This window comes from Mesoplodon bidens (assembly GCF_964165515.1).
Source record: "Mesoplodon bidens genome assembly, chromosome: 2".
Classification (NCBI taxonomy): Eukaryota; Metazoa; Chordata; class Mammalia; order Artiodactyla; family Ziphiidae; genus Mesoplodon; species Mesoplodon bidens.
The window spans coordinates 72,303,019-72,325,195 of NC_138177.1; the positions used below are offsets into that span (position 1 = coordinate 72,303,019).

Sequence of the window (22,177 nt, forward strand, 5' to 3'; positions counted from 1 at the left end):
GAGGAACCTCTGACGTTGGTCATGATAAACCCGTGACCCTTGCTGAGACTCATCTTGGATGGAGCATAAGCCGGGAGAGGCCTGGAGTGTCCCTCTCAACAGCAAGAAGTGTGTAGCTGACCTGAGACCCTTAGATGACAGGAAAGTAGAGAATGTGCTCTTTGTCCAGATTTGTTTCGGGGAGAGGCCCCTTTGGGCCTGCTCTGACACCCCCAGCCCAAGCTACTCAATAGCACTGTCAAGGGGAGGCAGAGACTCCTGCTGAAGGGGAAGGCAGTGAGTTGGGTGAACACCCTCTGCAGCAGGCAGACGGATGAGAGACGACAAGTGAGGTGACGCCCCGACCCACGCGCTCATCCTTAACAGCTGTGTGTGTGAGTTTGGGTCTGTACTCAGGGCCTCTAACCTGCTCTCTGTGTGTCCTGCCTGGCTGAGGACTAACCCACCTCCGCTAGGGGGGTTCCAGGTGTCCCTGGGTCTCTCTGCAGTGAGCAGAGCCTTCTTCTCATTCTCTGGGCCAGAGCTGGATCCCAAAGCACTCCAGCCAGCATACTTCCTTGGTGGGAGTGGCAGGCATGACTCCAGGGGGTTCCAGAGCAGAGAGATGGAGCTACTGGCCCAAGGACGCACAGCCCAGAGGCTAGAGGAACCCTGGCCTGCCCTCCCAGGCAAAGTGAGTCCAGGGTAAGGGATCACCCTGGCCTGACCCTGCCTCTCCATCTTCTGTCTAGTCAGCTGTCCCGGCCCCCAACTTTGCCATGCCCGTCACGGTGCCCGTGTCCAATCAGAGCTCACTGCAGTTCAGCAATCCCAGCGGCTCCCTGGTCACCCCTTCCCTGGTGACGTCATCCCTCACGGACCCACGGCTCCTGTCCCCCCAGCAGCCAGCACTACAGAGGAACAGTGTGTCTCCCGGCCTGCCCCAGCGGCCAGCCAGCGCAGGTAAGTGATCTGGTAGGTGACGTGGCAATGAGGTGTGGTGAGACTTTGGGATTCCATTTTCCACAGTGACTGTTTCCCTTCACCCGCCACAGCACTCCCCCATGTATGTGATTCCAGAGGGAAGGGACTGTGACTCCCAGTGAGTCCAGTTCCCAGGACTCACTCTGGAAGAGGGTGTCCCGTCGGCTTATGGTTCTCTTTTTCCCCCAGGGGCCATGCTGGGGGGAGACCTCAACAGTGCTAACGGAGCCTGCCCCAGCCCTGTGGGTGAGTAAAGCTGCCCTTCTGCCTGGGGGAGGGCCAGGGTCTGCCTGCTCGGTGACCTCAGGTGTTCCAGGGACTGAGAGTGACCTAGATTAGGGGAGAGGAAGATCCCAGGGCCTGAGCTGGATGTAGTGTCTGAGGATTTTTAAGCCCCTGGATTTTTTTTGTCTGTAGCAGTGATTGGTGTGGATGATTGGCAGAGATGTAGGCTCAGGGAATTCTGGGCAAACTCTGAGAACTGACCAACATTTCTAGTTGGAAGAGAGGTTCCAGATTTTTCCAGTTCAGTAGCAGGGGGCGTCTGGTTGGGATCTGGAAGATACGAATATCTGACGTTGGCGACAGATAAGAGGCGCAGACTCACACGCACTTACACACGTACGGACATTTTCTCACTCTTATGGAAATATCCAGACATTAGATGCGCACTTGTAAGCACACGTCTATGAACCACAGAAGAAAGGCTGCTCGCTCCATGCCACCCCGCCCCCCCAGCAGCTGACAGCCCCTCCTGCCCTGTGCCGTTGTCCGGCTGGTGACTATGACTTCGAATGTCACCATTGACGTCACCCCAACATTCCTGCCATTCCCAGAGTGATCCGGGAATTGGGATGGAGGCAGCCACACACTTCCAGGGAAGCAGTGTGCTCTCAGGGCAGAGGGCAAGGTGATACTTCTGACGTTGGTCACCCCCACATCTCTGGGTTTTAGAGTTCCCCAGCTTGGCCCCGGGAACCATGTACTACCTCCTTGGCAGCAGTTGTGTAAGGGGGCAGGAAATGGGGGGAATGGGTGAATACCCCTCCCTCTCCAAGGAAAGTTCCAGTGAAGTGCCTGCAGACCTTAAGGGAACGGTGATACTTCTAGGCCCTCAAGCGCAACACGTAGAAAGTGGTTGCGTGGCCCTGGAGAGGTCATCGCACCTCTCCCAACCAGCGGTTGGCAGGTGTTTCCTTGTCTGTAAATAGGGCTAATGATACATGTCCTGTCCGTCTTGCAGGGTTAGTGTGAGGGTTAAATACGATGATACGCGTGTGAAGGCCCTGTGTTGGTTATGGAGTGTGGAACAAATGTAAAAGATGTTTATTCTGCTTGTTATTACCAGTCTAGTTTTGGTGGCAGCTATGTCATCAGTCCCCCATGTCATCAGTCCCCCAGTTCCAGTAACACCAGCACTGCAAGTGAATGGCTCGTCTTTTTCCCAGAGCTAGAGTCATCTTGTCACGTGCTTATCCAAATCACAGCATCCCGAGCTCAAGGCGAGGGGAGCAGTCTGAGTGGTTGATTTGCCCTCGTGACTGGGATCCACACTGAGTCTCAACTTCCAGGCTGCCACCCTTCTCCAACCTGCGTCATTATGGGCCCAGTTGGGGGCAGATGCTGGACTTCCTGTCGTTGGAGACCAGCTCCTACTACCCAGTCCCATCACATGTAGCTTAGAGGCAGGGGGATGAACCCGATGATTGAGGAGTAAGGAGTGTTCTCGCCTTACTCCCAAGACCAGGGTGGTTTTAGGGGAAAATGAGAGAACTCAGTAGCCACTCAAAGTCTGAACATGGCTTTGAGAAGTTCTGGGTGACAGGAGTATTGGTTTGGGAGCAGTTAACAGGGCTAAGTGGTGGGTCCATGTTTTTCCTTTTACCCTCATCTCTTCACCTTTCCAGGGAATGGCTACGTCAGTGCCCGGGCTTCCCCTGGCCTCCTCCCTGTGGCCAACGGCAACAGCCTAAACAAGGTCATCCCTGCCAAGTCTCCGCCCCCACCCACCCACAGCGCCCAGCTTGGAGCCCCCAGCCGCAAGCCTGACCTGAGGGTCATCACTTCCCAGGGAGGAAAGGGGTTAATGCATCATTTGGTGAGTGGGGTGTCTGGACCGAGGGCCAGGGGCTGGGGAATGGGAGAGTGGGGAGCAGTAGGGTGGGAGGACAGAGCCGACCTCTAGCAGGAGAGAGAATCAGCAGTTAGGACTTCCCTAGAGAGATCGTGGAATCGTGGCTTTTTATGAGCTCTTCCTTCCCAAAGGGCCTTACAAGAGGTTGGAACACGGAAGTACCAGTCTCAAGGGCAGTAAAAAGGGACAGGAGGTGGGAGAGAAGGTTCCCTGATGATGATAGGAGGATGATCAGAGGCATTTGCCTTTACAGCAGAGGGATGAGGATTAGGCTGTGAGGATATCCTAACTGGTGGGCACTAGGATATAGCATCTTCTGGAAGTCAGTCAGGACAGTGAAGAGCTCTGCCCTTCTAGGCTGGAGAGCCATCCTGCTCCGATGCAAAGAGGTAGACGGCATGGCTGTGGGGGCAGGGGCGTGAGGGGAGGGCAGGGGCCAGAGACTGAACCATCCCCTTGGTTTTATTTCTGCTCCCAGACTGAGGACCATTTAGATCTGGTAAGTGAGGCTATGAGATGTTTGCTGTGGCTTTAAATTCTGGGTTAGCCCATTGCTCTGCGGTCCCCCAGCATGGAGTATGTGTGTGCCTTTGTCCTTTCGCCTGTGTGTGTAGTGTGTGGTGTTTGTTTATCTGGTTATTTGCCAAGAGCTATGCTCAGTGCCAGGTGGGATGGAGAGATGAACGGGGTGGGGGCGAGGGGTTCAATGCACGTGTAGGTACCTGAGTGTCCGTGGATGTTTTCATGGGATGTTGCGTTCATGCAGACCCATCTTTGTGTGTGTCTGTGTGTGTGCATGTGCGTGTGTGCGCACGCGTGCACGTGCGCCAGTGGAGTGGGCCTGCCTCAGGCCTCAGAGGTCCCATCGGTCCCATCTCAGTGTATCCCTGGGTGCCTGGATTAGGCCCTTGGACTGAGGGTTGGACTGCGCTTGCCCTCCGACTCTACTCATGCCCACCCAGGACAGGGACCTCCTTAGGAGGGATGCCAGCCGGACAGGAAAGTCGGTTTTCTAGGGAAAGCTGAGGCCCAAGGCAAGGCCAGAGTTGTCCTTGGTCAGGGGCTTCCCTGCTTCCCTCTCTCCTGGTGCTCCCTCCTGCACGCAGCCTGTCTTACAGACACTCAGAGGCATACGCAGCGCTCTTCCTCTGTCACACATATACACGCTTACATCCTCACCCTCAGCCAGGAGTGGGGCGGGGGCTCCTCCCTCCCGAACTCCCTGACGGGAGGCCAGAGAGGCTGGAAAAGGCAGGCAGGCTTTGGCGGCCAACACGGCGGCAGTTACGGCCCCAGCGTGGAGTTGGAATAAACAAGTGACTCAGCGGCAGATGGAGCCGACAGCCCCACACACGTGTGTGCGTACACGCAGGCACACGCCACGCCAGGCCCTGCGTTCCCCTCACAGGTGCCAGCACACTTCTACCAGGGCGTGTGCTGCAGTGTGACGGATGGAGGGTAGACTCTAGGGGGACTAACCAGGAGAAGGATGGAGACAGGGCCCATGGCTGGTGTTGGGGCCCCAGGGCCAGCGTATGTACTTTCCTTTTCGCATGTGTGTAGGCATCAGTGAATCTGTATGTGCATGTCTCCATGGATCTCAGTGTCTCTGTGAATGCACCAGTGTGTGTTTGTGTGTCTGCGGGGCCTCCATGCTGAGGCATCCCTCCTGGGCCTTGAGATTCAGGGACCCCAGCTTATCCTTGGAATGGGGGGCCTGGGTAAAGCAGCCCTCCCATTTTCCACCTCTTGACAGACTCTTTTCTCCTGCAGAACAATGCCCAGCGCCTTGGGGTCTCCCAGTCTACCCACTCGCTCACCACCCCAGTGGTTTCCGTGGCAACACCGAGTTTACTCAGCCAGGGCCTCCCCTTCTCTTCCATGCCCACCGCCTACAACACAGGTGAGTGTTCATGTGACATGTAGCTGTGTGCACTTGGCCTTGGGGCACAGGAGGGACCAGAGAAGGAACACGAGGTATTCTCTGGGGGATGCCCCAATCTGAGGAGGGCCATTGATTTGGGGTAGCCCCTACCTAATTAAGGTTGCCAGATTTAGCAAATAGTAACATCGGATGCCATTCACATGGTGATGGTGTTACTGGAACTGTCTCAGAGACGTACTTGTGCAAAAATTATTCATTGTTTTGCCTGAAAATCAAATTTAAGTGGGTATGAGTATCCCTTATTTTTAAATAGGACCTAATGGAGAGGGAAAGCCCTGTCCTTGGGGAGCTCCCATCTGAGGTGGGTTGAGCAGCTGGGTGACTCGGGCTGACCAGGGTCGGGGAGTGGGGAGGGGAGCATGCCGAGGTCAGCAAGGCTTCCTGGAGGAGAAGAATGAAGGAATGAGAGAGACAGACAGACAGAGAGAGACAGGGAGGCTGAGGAGACCCGAGAGGAAGCATGGTCAGGAAGATTTATCCAGCTTCCTGGGAAAGCCAAGTAGGGACTCCAGGGCGGGGCGAAGGAGGAAGAAGGGGGTCTCTCACCCTGATGTTGGCTTGGTGGAATGATGAGGGGGAAAGGGAGGAGGAGGTCTGACGAAAGTGGGGGAGGGGATCTGAAGGTGAAGAGTCACTTGGAGACATGGGAGAGACCTCTGGGTAGAAAAATTCAGAAAGGACACCCAGTGCTTGGGCCATCCTGGGTCCCCAGGGCTGTCCTGGCCTCTGTCACCCACTCACACCCTCCCAGGAACAGTCTGTGACATTTTCAGCCATCCTTTCCTGCATTCCAAGCTGCTGTGTCAGGAAGGACTTCCCAGTGCGGAAATGCCTTGTCACCTTGTTTCAGAGCATCGATGTGGCTGGGAACCTGGTCTGTTTCTCCCACTGAAGAGGCTTCTGATGTTCCCCAGCTTTTCTCACCTGTGAATGGCTTGCATCAGGGCTGTTCTGTGGTGAGATCAGACTGGACCAAAAGACCCCTAAACTACCCACTCCCCAAGCCCACATTCCAGAGTTGAACCATGCTAGGTAGGTCCCAGACACCAGTACAAATACCCACAACATCCCACCTCTTCCCTGTGTGTAAAAATCCAGAACCCAACCCTGTGTGTGGGAAAGCCCTTTGGGGCAGGTAAGAGAGCTGGAGGAACCGCCTCGTGTTGAGAGGCCAGACCGTGGCATGTGGGTCGGTGTCCAGATTTTATCACCTAGGTGTCTTGTGAAGTCCCTTGTCCCTTGTGTGTGGTCCCATGTGTGTACCCACTCCCAACTTATCATGTCCTTGGGCAGCTTCAGAGAGGACTGCTTCAGATGGCCGCGCCTTCAGGGGCCAGTAGGAGTTCTCACCTGTGAGTTGTGGGTGGACAGGAGGTCTCTGAGGCCCTTCTAGCCCTACCAGCGGGGGCGGTTGGTAGAGGGCAGCACAGGCCACTTTTCAGGAGCTGCTGTTTATTTGGGAATCCCATGGTGGTGGTTTCCTGCCGTCTCCTCAGGTCCTCCGCCAGTCTCTGTGAAGCAGGAGGCAGGTTAGTGGGTGTCAGTGAGCCTGCGACAGGCGCTCAGCAAGACCAGACTTTAGACTCTATTTGACAGTCTGGTGTGAAAGCAGATTCTGACCCTGGGCCTGCCGTTGGAGCCCTGCTGGGAGGTGTTTGGGCTTTCTCACATCCTCTCAGACACCAAGGGCTCCAGTTCCTCTTGCTGCAGGAGTAGTTAAGCAGACCTCGGTTTAAACAGCAGGTGTTTTCAGGTGACCCTACGTATATAAACAAATCCCCAATGAACGCATTGCTGTTTAGTTGTTCACTATTTACAGTGCTTGGCCCCAGTCCAAGTTCCGGCTGGGGGTGATCTGCCTATGGTAATATCATGGATAAGGGACACACCTGGCCCCTTATTGACACTGGCTGCAGAGGTCTGGCTTGGTCACTCTAGGAGAAGACCGAGGGGCCTGCTGGGGAGCCAGATCTCCAGGTAGACAGGGCTGGAGTGTGGTGGGAAAGTGCAAGACTGGGGTTTGAGTCCCTGCCATGCACTGGCTGGGGGACATTGGGCAACACTGCACTGTTCAGGGTTGGTTTCCTTGTTTGTAAAATGAATGCTGTAAATAGTTGGTCCTAGGGGCCCCTGTCTGCCCTTGGTCTGCTTTTTAAATGTAAGCATCTCAAAACTCCTGGCTAATTAACATTGTTATGAGACCAGAGGCAAGCGTGGACCATCTATAGAGTGAGATTTAAAGGTAATAAAAGAAGCCTGGGGTCGTGTCTTAGCTCTGCCATTGGCTTTCTCTGTGACCTGGGGAAAGTTCCTCAAACTTGAGGCTGCAAGTCGCCTCATTTGTAAATTAATAATAACAGCAGGTAAATCTTTTGATTATTTATCATATGCCAGACACTGTTCTACATACTTCGCGTGTATTAACGTGCTCAGTCCTCATAGCAGCTGAGTGATGCAGGCAGGATTATTGCCTCCAGTCTATGGACAGACTAAGTAACTCGCCGAAGGTCGCATGGACTGTAAGTGGAGGTGGCCAGGAAGTTTGACCCCATCGCTCATGCCCTTCACCTTACCGTTCTGTTACACAGATAATCCTGTCTTCCCTGAGTAAAGACAGAGGGCTGGAGCAGATGGCCCCTCAAGTAGGAGCAAGTGGTGTAGCACTGGGAAGACTGGCGGGTGTGCCCTCCTCATCACACCACGGTGCAGTCGGCCTGTGTTCCTCAGGGAAGGCATTTTCTAAAGTGTCCCAAACAGGCTGCAGCATGAAACATAACAGAGCTGTGTAAATTGTGAAACATTTCATGGTTCTGTTTGTTCTGTGACAGTGTAAACATCGCAGTTTCTTCATTAAGACAGAAATTTTGAAAACAACGAGTGCCACCTCATGGGGAAATCCACCAGAACCTTGGCCAGTTGCACCGCAGGCCTGTTTCGCTCACAGCCCCTCTGCTCTGTAGGCCCTTCTGGGCGGCAGATGTGCGTCCTCTGTGTTTGTGGGCACAGCAGCCCGAACGCTTGCTGCTACCTATTCCTACCGGTTTTATGTGTTGACAGTCTTCAGGAGACTCAGGGACTTTGAGGAAGGTGGAATGGTAGTTACAGCCATTTGCTTCAGATGCGCCATTCACCTAGCATTTCCCACCATTCCCTTCTAATCTCAGAAAGGCTCTTGAGGACTTGGCAGTTGAAGAGATGACAATTAGACATATATGAGACCTTCCCTACCTACCTTTTTTCCCCTTTTTATTTTTTTAAAATTTATTTATTTATATATATATATATATATATATATTTTTTTTTTTTTTTCTTTTTGCGGTATGCGGGCCTCTCACTGTTGTGGCCTCTCCCGTTGCGGAGCACAGGCTCCGGACGCGCAGGCCCAGAGGCCATGGCTCACGGGCCCAGCCGCTCCGCGGCATATGGGATCCTCCCAGACCGGGGCACGAACCCGTATCCCCTGCATCGGCAGGCGGACTCTCAACCACTGCGCCACCAGGGAGGCCCTATTTATATTTTTAATTTTGCCTGCTTTGGGTCTTCGCTGCCGTGCGCGGGCTTTCTCTAGTTGCAGTGAGCGGGGGCCACTCTTCGTTGCGGTGTGCGGGCTTCTCATTGCAGTGGCTTCTCTTGTTGCGGAGCATGGGCTCTAGGCGCGCGGGCTTCAGTAGTTGTGGCGCGCGGGCTCAGTAGTTGTGGCGCATGGGCTTAGCTGCTCCGCGGCATGTGGGATCTTCCCGGACCAGGGCTGGAACCCGTGTCCCCTGCCTTGGCAAGGCGGATTCTTAACCACTGCACCACCAGGGAAGTCCCTCGCCTTCCTTTTTAAAATTGACATTCTAAAAGTGATACCTACACGCGGTTTAAAAAAAAAATTTTTTTAACACTATTTTAAAAAACCACCTCTCTTTGCATCCTGTTAAAAAACAGCACCTCGTGGTTATTAAGATTTGCGTTGCTTTGAGCGCCATCTTCACTGAATTTGTACGGGCTTATTTGATTATTCACATTTGTTGTTAACAACTCCCCCCACCCTGATAGTCCTGGAGGCGGCTCCCCCATGGGAGCCTCGGTCCTCTCTCCCACTGCAAGAAGCTCACCCGCACTTTCTTCCCCATCCCATGCAGATTACCAGTTGACCAGTGCAGAGCTCTCCTCCTTACCGGCCTTCAGTTCGCCTGGGGGGCTGTCGCTAGGCAGTGTCACCGCCTGGCAGCAGCCGCCGCAGCCACCGCAGCCCCAGCCGCAGCCGCAGCCCCAGCCGCAGCCGCAGCCCCAGCCTCCCCAGCAGCCCCAGCCGCCACCTCAGCAGCAGCCCCACCTGGTCCCCGTGTCCCTCAGCAACCTAATGTGAGTCCCAGGGCATGCCCCGCCAGTGTTGGGGAAGGGGGAGCTGAGGGGTGGGAAGAGGAGGGGCCTCTTGAGAGCTGAGATCCCTCTGAGGTTGTCTGTCATCAGTGGACAGCACGTAAGCCACTAAGTGGCAGCCCTGGCGTCCCCTGTCAAGGCCTGGGAGAGCCATCCTGAGCCTTTTCCCCAGCCAGCCCGGGCTTGGGGTGGGGGGTGGGGCCCTCCCAGCCCTGCAGAAGACGACATGGGATGGAAAGACAACTCATGTGACTTTTCCTTCTTTTCCCTTCACTTGGCCCTCTCTCTCTCTTCTGCTGCCTCTGTCTCCATCCACTTGCCTCACCCCACCCCCAACCCCCATCCTCTCACTTTCTGTCCTCTCTCACTCCCTGTCGTGTGACCTCCCATCACTTTTTCTGTCCCTCACCTCCTCTATTTCTGTCCCCTGTCCTCCATGCCCACTGCCTGTCTCCAGCCCCGGCAGCCCCTTGCCCCATGTGGGTGCTGCCCTCACAGTCACCACCCACCCCCACATCAGCATCAAGTCGGAACCAGTGTCCCCGAGCCGTGAGCGCAGCCCTGCGCCTCCCCCTCCAGCTGTGTTTCCGGCTACCCGCCCTGAGCCTGGCGACAGTCTCAGCAGCCCGGCTGGGGCCTCCTATGAGACGGGGGACCGGGATGATGGACGGGGAGACTTCGGGCCCACACTGGGCCTACTGCGCCCAGCCCCAGAGCCTGAGGCTGAGGGCTCAGCTGTGAAGAGGATGCGGCTCGATACTTGGGTACTGTAGCATCACCCCTCCAGTCTGCCGTCTGCTACACCCAGGGACTGGCCCATATGCCCCCAGCCTGTCTCATCTCCCACCTAAGAGGTGGCCAGCTAGCCCTTCCATCAGCCCTTATGGGGCAGCACCGACACCCTTTCACCCCTGCCAAAGGCCCATCTCCCCTCCCTCCAGCATCAGTCCTTCTGCTCGATGACTTCCTCCCCTCAGAGCTGGCCCTGCCACTAGAATCCTGGCCCTACTGGGAGAGGGACGGACGTGGGGGGCACATACCCCGTAGCCTGGGCCATGCCCTCACACCCCCTTCTCCGTCTCCTCTCTTCACAGACATTAAAGTGACGGTTCCCACTCCCCTCCTCTCAGCCTCCCTGATGAAGAGTTGACAATCTCACCGCCCACCCCTCCCTGTCCTGGGCTCCTCCCGCTCGACCCCCACTTCCTTTCTTGTGCTCCGTGTCCTGTTGACGGTTACATTTGTGTATAATTATTATATTATTATTATTATTATTATATTTTTTTTAATTTGGATTCTCGCTTTGGAGAGGGGGATGCTCCCATCCCCTCTTTCTGCACCCCCCACCAGTTTCACTGGCTGGGGGGCTCTTTTTTGCGGGAAGGGGGGGACACTTTGCACGTTGTACACATATGCTGCAGGAGGGGGTGGGGGGCCCGATAGGCCTTGGGAAAGGACAGGTGCCGAGCCCTGCATGCGGGGCCCTCCCACCCCATCCCCCAGACAGAGGGAAATAACCAAAAACTACCAAACAACAAAAACCCCTTACAATAGACTGAAACCCCAAAGTCAGCCTCATGGGTGGTTTTGTGTTTCAGGGGGAAAGTGAGGCAGAGGTTCTGAAGAAGGTCTCTGCTTCTCGGCTGTTCCTGTGGCCACAGGCACATGGGGCAGAATACCCAAGCCTGGGCCCCAGAGGCCCCTGCACACACACCACACATTCTCAACTGATTCCTGTGTGATCTGCACCTCCAAGGTGTGCGGGTGCTGGCCGAGGTTTGGGGCTGGGAAGGCTGCCTGGGAATCGAGGCTGGAGGGGAGGGGCTTGAGGTGGGGCCCCTATGAAGCACAGTTGGAGAGAAAGACAGAAAGCCATGAGGAGAGGGCTGAGGAGGGGCAGAAGGGCTGGGGCAGGGGGTGAATTGGGGGCCCCCTCCCTTCCCCAGCACTTTCTCTAAGATACACAGTGCAATAGCTCCCGGTCCCTCAGTTGACACCAGCCCTGTAAAGCTGGCCACAAAGTGCAGGGAGAACTGGGGAGAGTGAAGTGGCTCAGCAGGAGGCGGCCTCAGGCACCCCGGGGTGCCTGAGGACTGGAAACCCTTTCATCCAGGGACTAGCGTGAGTGAGGGGACTTGCTCTTCCTTGCACGTACACATCCCCAGAGGAGTGGACATTGGGGTGGTGTGTGAGGGTGGGAGAGGGGATGGAGGAGGTCCGCAAAAGGCCTGCCTCCCTTCTTTCCTCCTCGGTCTCTCTCCCCAGCCCTCCTCCCTGCTCCTTCCGCTCCTGACCCCACCTCCCTGCTCTTGGCGCCCTCATTGTCTCGCTACCTCCTGTCCCACCACCCCCAGGCCGCATCCCACCTTCTGTCTTGGCTACTGTAATTGTAAATAGCAACCTTTGGAAAACGTTAGCAGTGTAACAGTCCAGGAAACTGTTTTTTTTTGTTGTTGTTGTTGTATTGATATGAAATGAGATTCTATTTTTGTCAAAGTATATTGTAATAATAATGACTCAAACGGCCCGTACTGTACAGATGAGATTCTTCTGCTGTTGTTCTTGCTCCCCTCCCCTCCCCCCAAGTCCACCCTCTCTACTGCCTCCCCAGTGGGGGCAGCTAAAGCGTGGGGTCCTGAGACCCCAGGCTGGATCACAGATCAAACTGGAGGGGGCAGGCCCCCGGCCCGCAATCCGCCACTACCCCCTGCCCTAAGGGGCCTGTCCTGGGGTGACCTGGGCAGGCAGACTGGGGCCTGCCCCACTCCTTCACATAAGAAGCCCAGCCCCTCTGCCCAAGGGGTGCAGTGCTCCCTTGGGGTTTCATCCTGGTGGGAAAGTAGAGTTAGACAAGGCCCGGTTTTGTGGTAGGCGACACTGCCTGCCTCTATGATCCAGCCGCTTGCAGTATTCCGACACTTGATGCAGGGAAGGAAACCAGAGCAGAGGGGTGCGTGTGACCACACAGGTACCCGAGTGTGTTTATGAGGGCATCTGGTATTTATGTGTCTGAGTGTACCTTTGTATTTATGTGTGTGTGTGTATGGTTGCATGGGTATACCTTTGTGTGTCTCTGAGCCCGTCTGGGCATGTGTGTGTGAATCTGTGTGAACTGAGCTCTGAGGGTGTGTGCCTGTGTGTGTGTGTGTGTGTGCGCCTGAGTGTGTGTTTACAGAGGGACAGATGGCTCTTCTTGCAGCCACACAGCCCTGGCTTCCAGCTCTATGACCCTCCTTCCTGAGCCCCACTCTCTTCTTCCCTGCTGCATCCCCTGTTCTCACCCTCAGCTCTAAATAATATGTTTATACTTCACTTGGGGATCTGGCACGTGGCCCTCTTTGCTTCTCCCTATAGCCCTACCTCTCCCGCAGCTCCACGCACAATTGTTTACCCCGTCCCCAGGCCTTTATACCCAGCTCCCTTTCTTGGAGTACCCTCTTCCCCCCACACCCCCTCCTGCTTTCAGGATGATACTCAAGTTCCTCTTCCTCTCTGCAGCTTTTTACTCACCTGGGCTGTGATCCTTCCTTACAGCTTACCCCGCAACTGCTGATTGGGCACACAGCATGCCCAGTCTTCCTGCACGTTCCTAGAGGGAGTGTCAAGAATCAATGAGACTTGATCAGGACCTTGAAAGAAGCCAGGGTGTAGTCTTGTGCGTGCATGCATGCATGCATTCCCAGAGCCTTGCCCAGTGCCTGGCACATAGCCAGCGCTCAACAAATGCTGATTGGGTGAAAGGTGAATGATAGGTGCTCAATAAACGTTGAATGACTGGCCTTCCCTTCTCAGGCTATTCCCGCCATCAGTCTGCCCACCTTTCTAGGCTGGGCTTGGCCACCATTAAACATGGGGTCGGGATGAGGGCCCCTGCAGTTCACGGTGCAATATTCACCAGTTTTGCCCTCTGCCTTGTAATGGCAAACCTGGCTTTTGATTACCATGTGTGGATGTGTGTGTGTCCTTTTCTCTCTATCCCTGGGAGCAGGGGGTGATCTGTGAATGAATATGTGACATTTCTGCAATTCAGTATCCCGAGGTTTCTCTTGGGGTTAGGTAGGGGCCCCTGGCCGGCCTGATGAATGGGTCTCTGGGAACCCAGACCTCAAGTGGGGACTTCATTTCTTCTTCCTCTCACAAGCCAAATTTGCCTCCACCCACTCCTTCCTCCGAAGAACTGGGCATTTGCCAAAGTAATCACTGGAGTCATCCAATGCCCCTCCCCTCCCCAGGTTTCCCACAGCTTTCAGGGATAGTGGGCAAGAGGACCTCCCACACATACACACCTCCCCCCAGTGGAACACACCATTTCCCCTCCCCCCAGCAGTGCACTCAATGCAGCGAGCGAGACTGACCCCTGACCCTTATCCAGCCCTTCCCACCTTGGACAGGAAGGAAGTAATTAATGCACCTTCTCTTGCTGATTATTTATTTGTTTGGAGAGACAGAAATGATGTAAAAGTGTATCTAGAAATATCTATATCTATATATTTTTAACTGACTCTTTGGAATCCCCTGGGGTGGGGTGGGGGGTGACATTAGGCTTTCACGGAGGGGAGGAGACATGGAGCCTGGGAACGCTTCATCTCCCCTCTTGCCGCCTCTCCATCCCCTAAGCAGTTGGTAGAAGGAATGGGATTTGTAGCGGGGGAGGGGGGCTGGAGTGTCGTACGGAGAATCTGGATTCTCTCTGTCTTCCCCATTTCAAGTCCCAGAGGGAAGGGGGGAGGGAGAGGGAGGGGAGACAGGCCCAGAGGTGCCCCACCTCAAACCCGACAATCACCCACACTCCTAAGGCTCATCCTGGGTCCTGGGGAGGGCGAGTCCAAGTGTGTGACTGTTGATTTGTTTTCAATATTTCTTTTTGTGCTGTATGGTGATGCTTTCTTAGTATTCTACACAATAAGAAAAGACGAAGTCCTCGAGATTCTTATGAGTTTTGTTTGAAAACTCTTTCACTATATTTGTTGTAAAGAGGTTTACTATTAAAAGAAAAAGAATACACGTTTCTGATACTTCGGCCTGGGTTCTGGTTTCTTTGGTGCGGTCGGCTGAGTCGGGGAAGGAAGGATCGTGTGGCCCTGCCAGGGTGGGAGTCCAGAGCTCCGCCTCAGCAGGAAAGAAGGGCGGTTAGCCTGCCTGCCGGGCGGACACTCACAATGTCTGAGGTGGGGTTTTCGGGTGAGAATTTCTTCCAGGTGCTCTGGTCAGAAGCTGAAGCAGCCCCAGGACTCAGGAGGGTTGTCTGGTTAGAAGCCAGAGGAGGGATCCTGGGACACAAGAAAAACAAATACCACTCAAGGCCAGGTCAGGAACAGATGGAGTGTGCGTGGAGGAGGAGTGTGATAGAGGACCTTCAGCTACGGAAAACTTTTCCACGGCAGAAAGTTGCCCAGGCACTCTGTTAGGCACAGATGGATTCCACCTTCGCGGCCCCCACAGAGTTCCCTCCCAAAGGGGCAGCTGCCCTACCTCTCCCTTCTGAAGTGCCCTTTAACAGTGCCAGGAGCCTCTCCCTGCCCTCCTCACATACCCCAAAGGACTTCCCCACCTGGTGCCTTTCTGCAGAGGCTGGCAGGGGCTGGTGGCTCTTGCTCCCGAAGCCGTGTGCCCTGCACAGCTGTGCTGTAGGGCAGATGCAGGGGCTCTGGAGGGAAGTGCACAGGGAGGGCCTGGCTCACTACTAACAGGGTTTGGCCACTCTTCTGTACTAGGCCCATGCTAGGTGCTGCAGAGGCAAAGATGGAGTATGAAGGGCCCACATACGATGGTGGCGACAGGCCTGCAAATGCCTAAAATCCACAAACCGTGGTTTTAATGCTTTGGTTGCTGCATATGCAGGCACATCACAGAATGTCTTCATTCCTTGGATTCCTCATCGGAAAACTGCGGTCATCTGTGCCAGCCCTGCCTCCCTCTCAGGGTCATTACAGATTTTGCTTCACTTCTCCCTCAGCTGGAGCAGAGGTGAAAGATGCTGAGCAGGAAAGGGTTAAGAAGGTACTATCGCCCGGATGAGGTTCCCCTGCTGGCTGCCTGTGACTAGAATAACCCTGACAAACACAAATCCTGAGCAAAACCTCTCTCCTTTGCACATCTCACACGCTCAGACTGTTGGGCCTCACCCCTCCTTCTCTATAGGCATCGGCCCCTGATGTCCTGGGTAGGCATTACTATTGCCCACAAATATTTCCTGCCCTCTTCCGCTTCCTGGACACATAGAAGACTGTATTTCCCAGTCCTTGTGTAGTCAAGTGAGGTCATCAGACTAGTTCTGGCCAGTGGACCGTACTGGAAGTAATGTGTGTCGCTTCCAAAATCAAGCTGGTATGTGATTCTCCAAGTGCTCTTTCCCTATCATGGCAACTGTGGAAGCATGTCAAAGCAGCCTGGATGGCTAAGCTGCCTTAAGGTGATGTCCAGCGCCACAGTGGCCTTCGTGTGAATGGGAAATAAGTGTCTTATGTTAAGCCACAGAGCTTTCAGAATTGTGTCTGCAATATAACCTATCCTATCCTGATTAATGGAGTATCCATTCACACTGGGACAACCTTGAAGCCCCACCTACTGCATACCCACGGTGGTGTGGTACAAAGATCTCTGGACTTCGCAGTCCAGAACTTGTTCAACTCCTAGTTCTGTTACTTACCAGCTGTGTGGCCTCGGGTAGTCACCATTTGCCCAAGCCACTGTTTCATCAACTGGAAGACAGAGCTAATAGCTACCCGTTTTCTCTAACCCAAGCCTTTGCCTTCTAATCCATCCTCCCATCTTTGGCACAGTACTGATCATCCAGCACCTCATGGTTCTCTACTGCCCACCAAATAAGCCCAAACTCCTGGGCAGGGCTCCCAGGGCCTTCAAAGACCTGGCACAACCTCTTTTCCAGGCGTAGTCCGTGCAACTCCCTTGGCCACTAGGGCAACCAGGCAGTACAGTCCATTCCTTGACAGACCCTTTGAGTCTTCAGTCATGCCATCCTCCTGTCTTAAATGCAACAAACATTTATTAAGCACCTCCTGTGTGTGAAACTCTTTGTTAGGTATTGGAGATACAGAGAGGAACAAGACACCTCCTGCCTCTCAACGCACAGTTAAGCGGCAACAAGAGACAGGTGAACCAACAGTTAACATCTGAGTCAGCAGGCTGCATTAAATGACATGTAGGAAGGCTGTAAGTGGGCTGTGGGATCAGAGGAGGCGGCACACCGAAATCCGAGCCAGTAGAGATCAGGGGAGGCTACTTAGGGGAGGTATTTGAGCTGGATTTGGAAGACATGTACAAATGAGGGCAGGGAAGTCATTCCTGGTAGCCGGAATAGCATGTGAAGTATGGAGAGAAAATGGTGCATTCAGGAAATCAAATACTGTGGTACAGGTCAAAGGTATAGCAGAGAAAGCTGAAGAGGTAGGCGGAAACCTCACTGTGAAGGGCCTTGATTGCCATAATTTGGATTCTACTCTGCAGGAGATATTTGGTCATCAAAGGATTTTAAATAGAGGAGGGACTTGATCAGATTTGCACTTCAGAAAGCTTCCTGCCAGTATAAGCTCCCTCAGACAGTAATGCTGAGAACCAGTTGGAAGGCAGGCAGAATTGAGGTCCAGTCAGGGTCCTTTGCAAGTGAGAGGATGAATTTAGTAAATACTTAAGAGGTAAAATAACGACTTGGAAACTGCCTGGTGAGGGTAGAGGACGAAGGAAAGGGAGGCGAGTCAACGACTCTCAAACTCGTGCTTGGACTACTGACTGGATGGTGGTGCTGTGGCGCCAGACAAGGCCACCAGGTACGTCCGAAGGAGATGAGTTTCGTCTCAGATGAACGGAGTTGGAGGTGTACGTGGAAGCCCTCCTATGGTATTGATAGACGGTCATCCTGTCCAGGCCAGCAGGGTGAGGTCACCCCATGGGTAGAGAGAAGGTTTTTATGAAGAGGGAAGCCAGTCATAGTGTTGGTCACCTGTGAAGTCGTCGTCCTTGGGACGTGGGAACCGCAAGGACCGTGGAAAAAGGCTGGAGGGCGGGGCAAGGAGAGACTCATAGAGGGCCCCAAGCTGCATAAGAGTTTGAGTTGTAGAGATCAGAAGAACCAGAAATGTATTCCTTATCTGTGATCTCCTAACTTCACTAAAGGCCTGCTTGACTCATTAGTCTTTTTTTTTGGGCCGCATCGCACCCAGGATCTTAGTTCCCCGACCAGGGATCGAACTCATGCCCCCTGCAGTGTAAGTGCGGAGTCTTAATCACTGGACCACCAGGGAAGTCCCTTGACTCACTAGGCTTGTGCTTACCTTGAAAAAGGGAAAGCTCACTGATGCATTCTTTGAGGCATCGAAGGTAGGGAGGAGTGTTTTGCTCCCCAGGGATAACTGCAGGGTCAGGTGTGGTGGACCCCGGTGCAACCCTAGAGGTCACTGGTTTTCTTTTGATAAGGAGAGATAACACTTCTTTACTAGATACCTGGAGGATATTCCGGAGGAACTACCTGGTAGGCAGCTGGATGAATGAAGCTGGGGCTCAGGACAATGCCTAGTCCAGAGATAAGAGAAGACTTGTGAGACATCAGCCTAGAGAGTACCTTAACTTCTTCATGACTCAGTCACTTCATGTGTAAAATGGGTTGCTGTGAGATTTAAATAAACGTTACATATTAATCACTTGAAACCATTCCTGATCCATAATAAGTGCTCAGTGTTAGTTATTATTTTTATTACTGCTACTTGTCAAAGACATGAAAATAGATTAACTTACTTGGGTAAGAAGAGGTTCTATGGGCAAAAAAATAGGGCTCTACGTGCCTATTTCTTTGAAAACTTTCCTATCATTCAAGCTTTTACTCCTACAACTTTCCCTCCATTAAACTTTTCCTGATTTCCCCCATCCTACCCAGCTGGCTATGATAGTCTTCTCTTATGAAGTGTCTTAGGAATCTGCCCCTTTTTTATAGCTCCTACCTCATTCTACCTGAAACTGTAGGTACTAGTTTCTATTTTCTCTGTACAACTGGACTGAAAGCTCTTCTTAAAAATTCACTGCCTCACCCATTTTTGTGTCTGGCTCAGTGCCTGGCACGCAGTATGTGTTCAGTCAGACTAAAATGAGATAATGCATGTGAAAGTGCAGTTCATAAACTGAGCGCTACAAACTACAAAGGGTTTTTTTTCCCCTCATGGGCGTGGTAACTTTCTGCAGCTTCTCTACTTTCCAGCACCAGATCCAGTGGGGCTGAGGAGCGTGGATTCCAGTTTCTTCTAGTTATCACTCCACTGAAGAATTAGCACCCAGTGGGCTCCTATCCCCAAAGAGGTGACTCTTGGGAGGTGGGAAACAAAGGGTGGTATCTGATTGTTCCAGCCAAGGAGGCCAAGCAGTTCCCTGTAGCTCATGTTCTTGTGACTCACCCCTCAGTCCCATGGGCTAACTTTTCCAGCCTTGTGATTGTGGAAACTTGTTTCAGGAACAGCAAGCGGATGTGAAAGGGACATAAGGCGAACCCACCCCAGGCTCCAAAGTGGCTCCTACTGAGCCAATACAGACTGCTTGTTTCTGATTGCAAACTTAAATCATTCAGTGTCACTGCCCGGCTAAGGGGCACGTCCAGTGCCCTGCTCTATTTCAGTTGGTAAACCCTAGGCCCAAAAGGAAAAGGTGGCTCTCGGGTTCTTTCCACAGCGCAGTTCCCAAATAGGTATAGTTCATTTGAGCCTAGGCTTTATTGCTTCCAGTTGGACCGACTTGCATTTACCCACCCCACCCCCCTTTGCTTTGCCCCCGTTTCCACCTGTTTACAGCTCTTAGGCCTCATTCGGGCACTTCGTTTGGCTTGAGGTCCCCGCCTTCGCAGTGTGGCCGCCCAGAGTCACTCCCATCTACTGCGCATCAGCCGCCATGTGCCCAATAAAAGCTGGTGACGACGCCGAGGGCCCAAGAGGGAAGGGAAGGGAAGGGGAAGAGGAAGGGGAAGGGCCCCGCCTACACGGAGGTCACGCGCCCGCCAAACCCCGCCCTCACGTGACCACAGCGCCAGCCCTCACCCCCAGTCACGGCCCTTGGCTGGGAGCGGAGGCTGGCCTCGGCGCCTTGGCGCCCAATCCCATTGCTGCCACCCAGTGCCGGCTGGGGACCTTGAATTGGTTTAGTATTTGCGAAGAGGAGAATCTCCATCTAAGGCGAAGGGGAAGAAGGGAGGTGTAAGGCAATAAAAGCACTTGTTTAACCTGTCCCACTAGGCTGTAAGCCCCCATGGAAGCCGAGATCACCGTTCCAAAGCGCCTGCCTAGGGCAGCGTCTGGCATACAGTGGGTGCTCAACAAATGAATGACTAGCAACGACCCCTGGGGACCCCGCCGCCCTTTACACCGATCCCTTCACTCTCTCATGCACCCTCCCCGCTATGACAGCAAATAAGGCAGTCCGTCGCCAGCGGGTGAGCCAAGCTTCCTGCCCGCTCCCAGGCTGACTTCTCAGCTCCTTGGTCCACACGGACATGAGTCCGCACAAAGACCTAAATCCACTCCCAGGGCTCCCCCACCGAAGGGCGGGAAGTGGATCTTGATGCTCACTTCATTGGCTCATCCGATGACGGATGGGACCATCAGCCAACCGCAGCCTACACAAGACGCGTGCGTACAGAAAAGATTTTAGCCCTGTATGGAAAAAACCCGAGCGGAGCGAACCAATTTTGGCTGGGTCTCACCAGAGCCTCGAGGAGGAGATGCGCATGCGTGAAATGCCTCGCGCCCTGCCCAATTCGAGGGGGAGGGAACGCCCTCCCGCCTGCTGGCAGTTTTCACAGAAGTTTAGCCTCCGTTCGGAGTACGGCCCGCCATGGAGCTGCCTGCCGTATCCCGAAGAAAGGAAGAATCCCGGTCCCTGCCCTCGCGGGTGACACGGCCGTCCCCAAACACAGCCAGAGCGCCACTGGCCTGGCCCTGTTTGCAGAAGCCCCTCTGGAAACTGTGGGCCCAACGGTGACGTGAATATTAATTCGCAGTTAATGAAGCGCGTTGTATCCGCTCTCTCAGGAGTTCCTCGCAAAAACCCTCCCGTTAAAGAAAGAAGTGGAGGCTCATAAAGGGGAAGGAACCAGGCCGGGGACACTGCCTGTGAGGGTGACACCGGAATTGGAACCCAGGCCGCCCATTCAGTGCTCTCCTACCACGATAAGCCACCTCCCTGCCTTCCAAGGAGTTTATGTCTAGTTAGGGTGATGCCACTTAAGATATAGGAAAAGTGAAGCTACAATTTCAGCTCATTTTAAAAATAGACAGTGACTACTAGAGGCGTTCATAGTGGGAAGGATCGCTTTGTGCTCTTGTGATCTGAAGAGGCTATGTCAAGGAGATGAAGCTTCAAAGTATGTATAATTGGATTGACTAAATCTTAGGAACATACTACTGAATGAGAAGAGAAATCCCAGAACACTGCAAGTATTTGAGACCATTTTCATAAATTTCAGAAACAAGCAAAATTAAACAATATATTGTTTGGGTATATATGATAAAACGTTTTGAAAAGCAGAGGAGTGATAAACACAAAATTTATTAGTAGTTACTTTGGAGAGAGTTTGGGGATGGGATGGGGAAGAAAAATGGATCCTCTTGGTAATGTTCTAGTTATTGGGTTAAATGGTAGATTTGTGGGTATTCATTATATCTTATAACACACATATAACAACTATTCTTTTGTATGTATAAAGTATCTAAAAGATGATAGTGGAATCATCTCCACCACCACCACCCCAAATATAATACACAGTTGGAGAGATGAGGGGAAAGCCTTACCTATATTACACTTGGTTTCCAGAGCATTTCTACACATGTTATATCAGTTGATCCTCACAAACACCCTTCGAGATAGGTATTATTATCTCCATGTTAGAGAAGAAGAAACTCAACTGAAAGTTACTTGAGGCCAGTGAACAAAGACAGGAAAGGCGGGAATGCAGAAGGCCTGTGGGGAGCCCTGTACAGCTAAACCTCCAGTGTGCCAAGCACTATGCCTGAACAGGGAACATGATCAGTAAACATTTGTTGAGTGAGCAAGTGGCTGAATTTTCTAATTACTTGGGTGTCTAGTGGTGAAATGAGCTGTCCTAGAAGTAGTTGAATACCCTGCACAGCAGCTGGCTGACCACTGTCAGGATCAGGAGTACTATAGAAGTGATTCTCTCTCTGGGTAAAGGTTGGATGTAGATAACCTCTAAGATTCTTCTCAACTCTAAGGCTCTATGAGTTTGTCAGGGGCTGAAGGCAAAACCATATGAAGATAATAAGGCTTTCCCCTGGGGAAGTGGAAGTGGTCACCCAAGAAATGCCTGGACAAAGGAGACATTTTGAAGGACAAATTAATAGGACCTATTGCCAGAATAAGTGTGAGGTGTGTTGTAGTTGTTGTTATGTGTACTGTATGTAGCTACAGGATGTTGACGCATCCCAACTGGATGAATGGTTGTGCTACCAAGTAAAACAAGGAAGTAGCCCTTTATTTAGAAATGCCTAGCAGACAGTTGATAATACAGGATAGTGCTCAGGAGAAATAAGGGCTGAAGACACACTGAGATGTAAGAGAAAGAACACTGGAGTTTGAGTTAGGAGACCTGATTTCTAGACCTGGCCTTGCCTTTAATTGACAGAGTTGCCTTGGACAAGTTACTTAATCCATCTGAGTTTATATTCTCAGATATTAAGGAACATATACACACAGCAAGAACTATAAAAAGAAGAATGTGCCCTACCCCCTTCTCAAGATCTAGTTAAATCTACTCA

At 52.9% G+C, this 22,177-nt stretch overlaps 1 protein-coding gene across 3 annotated transcripts in view; it reads left to right on the forward strand.

Annotated features, from left to right (window-relative positions):
* MEF2D (myocyte enhancer factor 2D) overlaps positions 1–11,937 on the forward strand; it is a 32,002-nt gene extending 20,065 nt beyond the window's left edge. For all 3 annotated transcript variants that reach the window (XM_081216670.1, XM_081216669.1, XM_081216668.1), the window contains 7 exons: positions 732–942; positions 1,153–1,209; positions 2,871–3,061; positions 4,871–5,000; positions 9,170–9,392; positions 9,868–10,174; positions 10,505–11,937. In XM_081216670.1, the coding sequence (XP_081072796.1) occupies positions 732–942; positions 1,153–1,209; positions 2,871–3,061; positions 4,871–5,000; positions 9,170–9,392; positions 9,868–10,174; positions 10,505–10,516 (1,131 nt within the window). In that variant the 3' untranslated portion in view covers positions 10,517–11,937. The remainder of the gene's footprint in view (positions 1–731; positions 943–1,152; positions 1,210–2,870; positions 3,062–4,870; positions 5,001–9,169; positions 9,393–9,867; positions 10,175–10,504) is intronic.
* Positions 11,938–22,177: the final 10,240 nt, after the last annotated feature.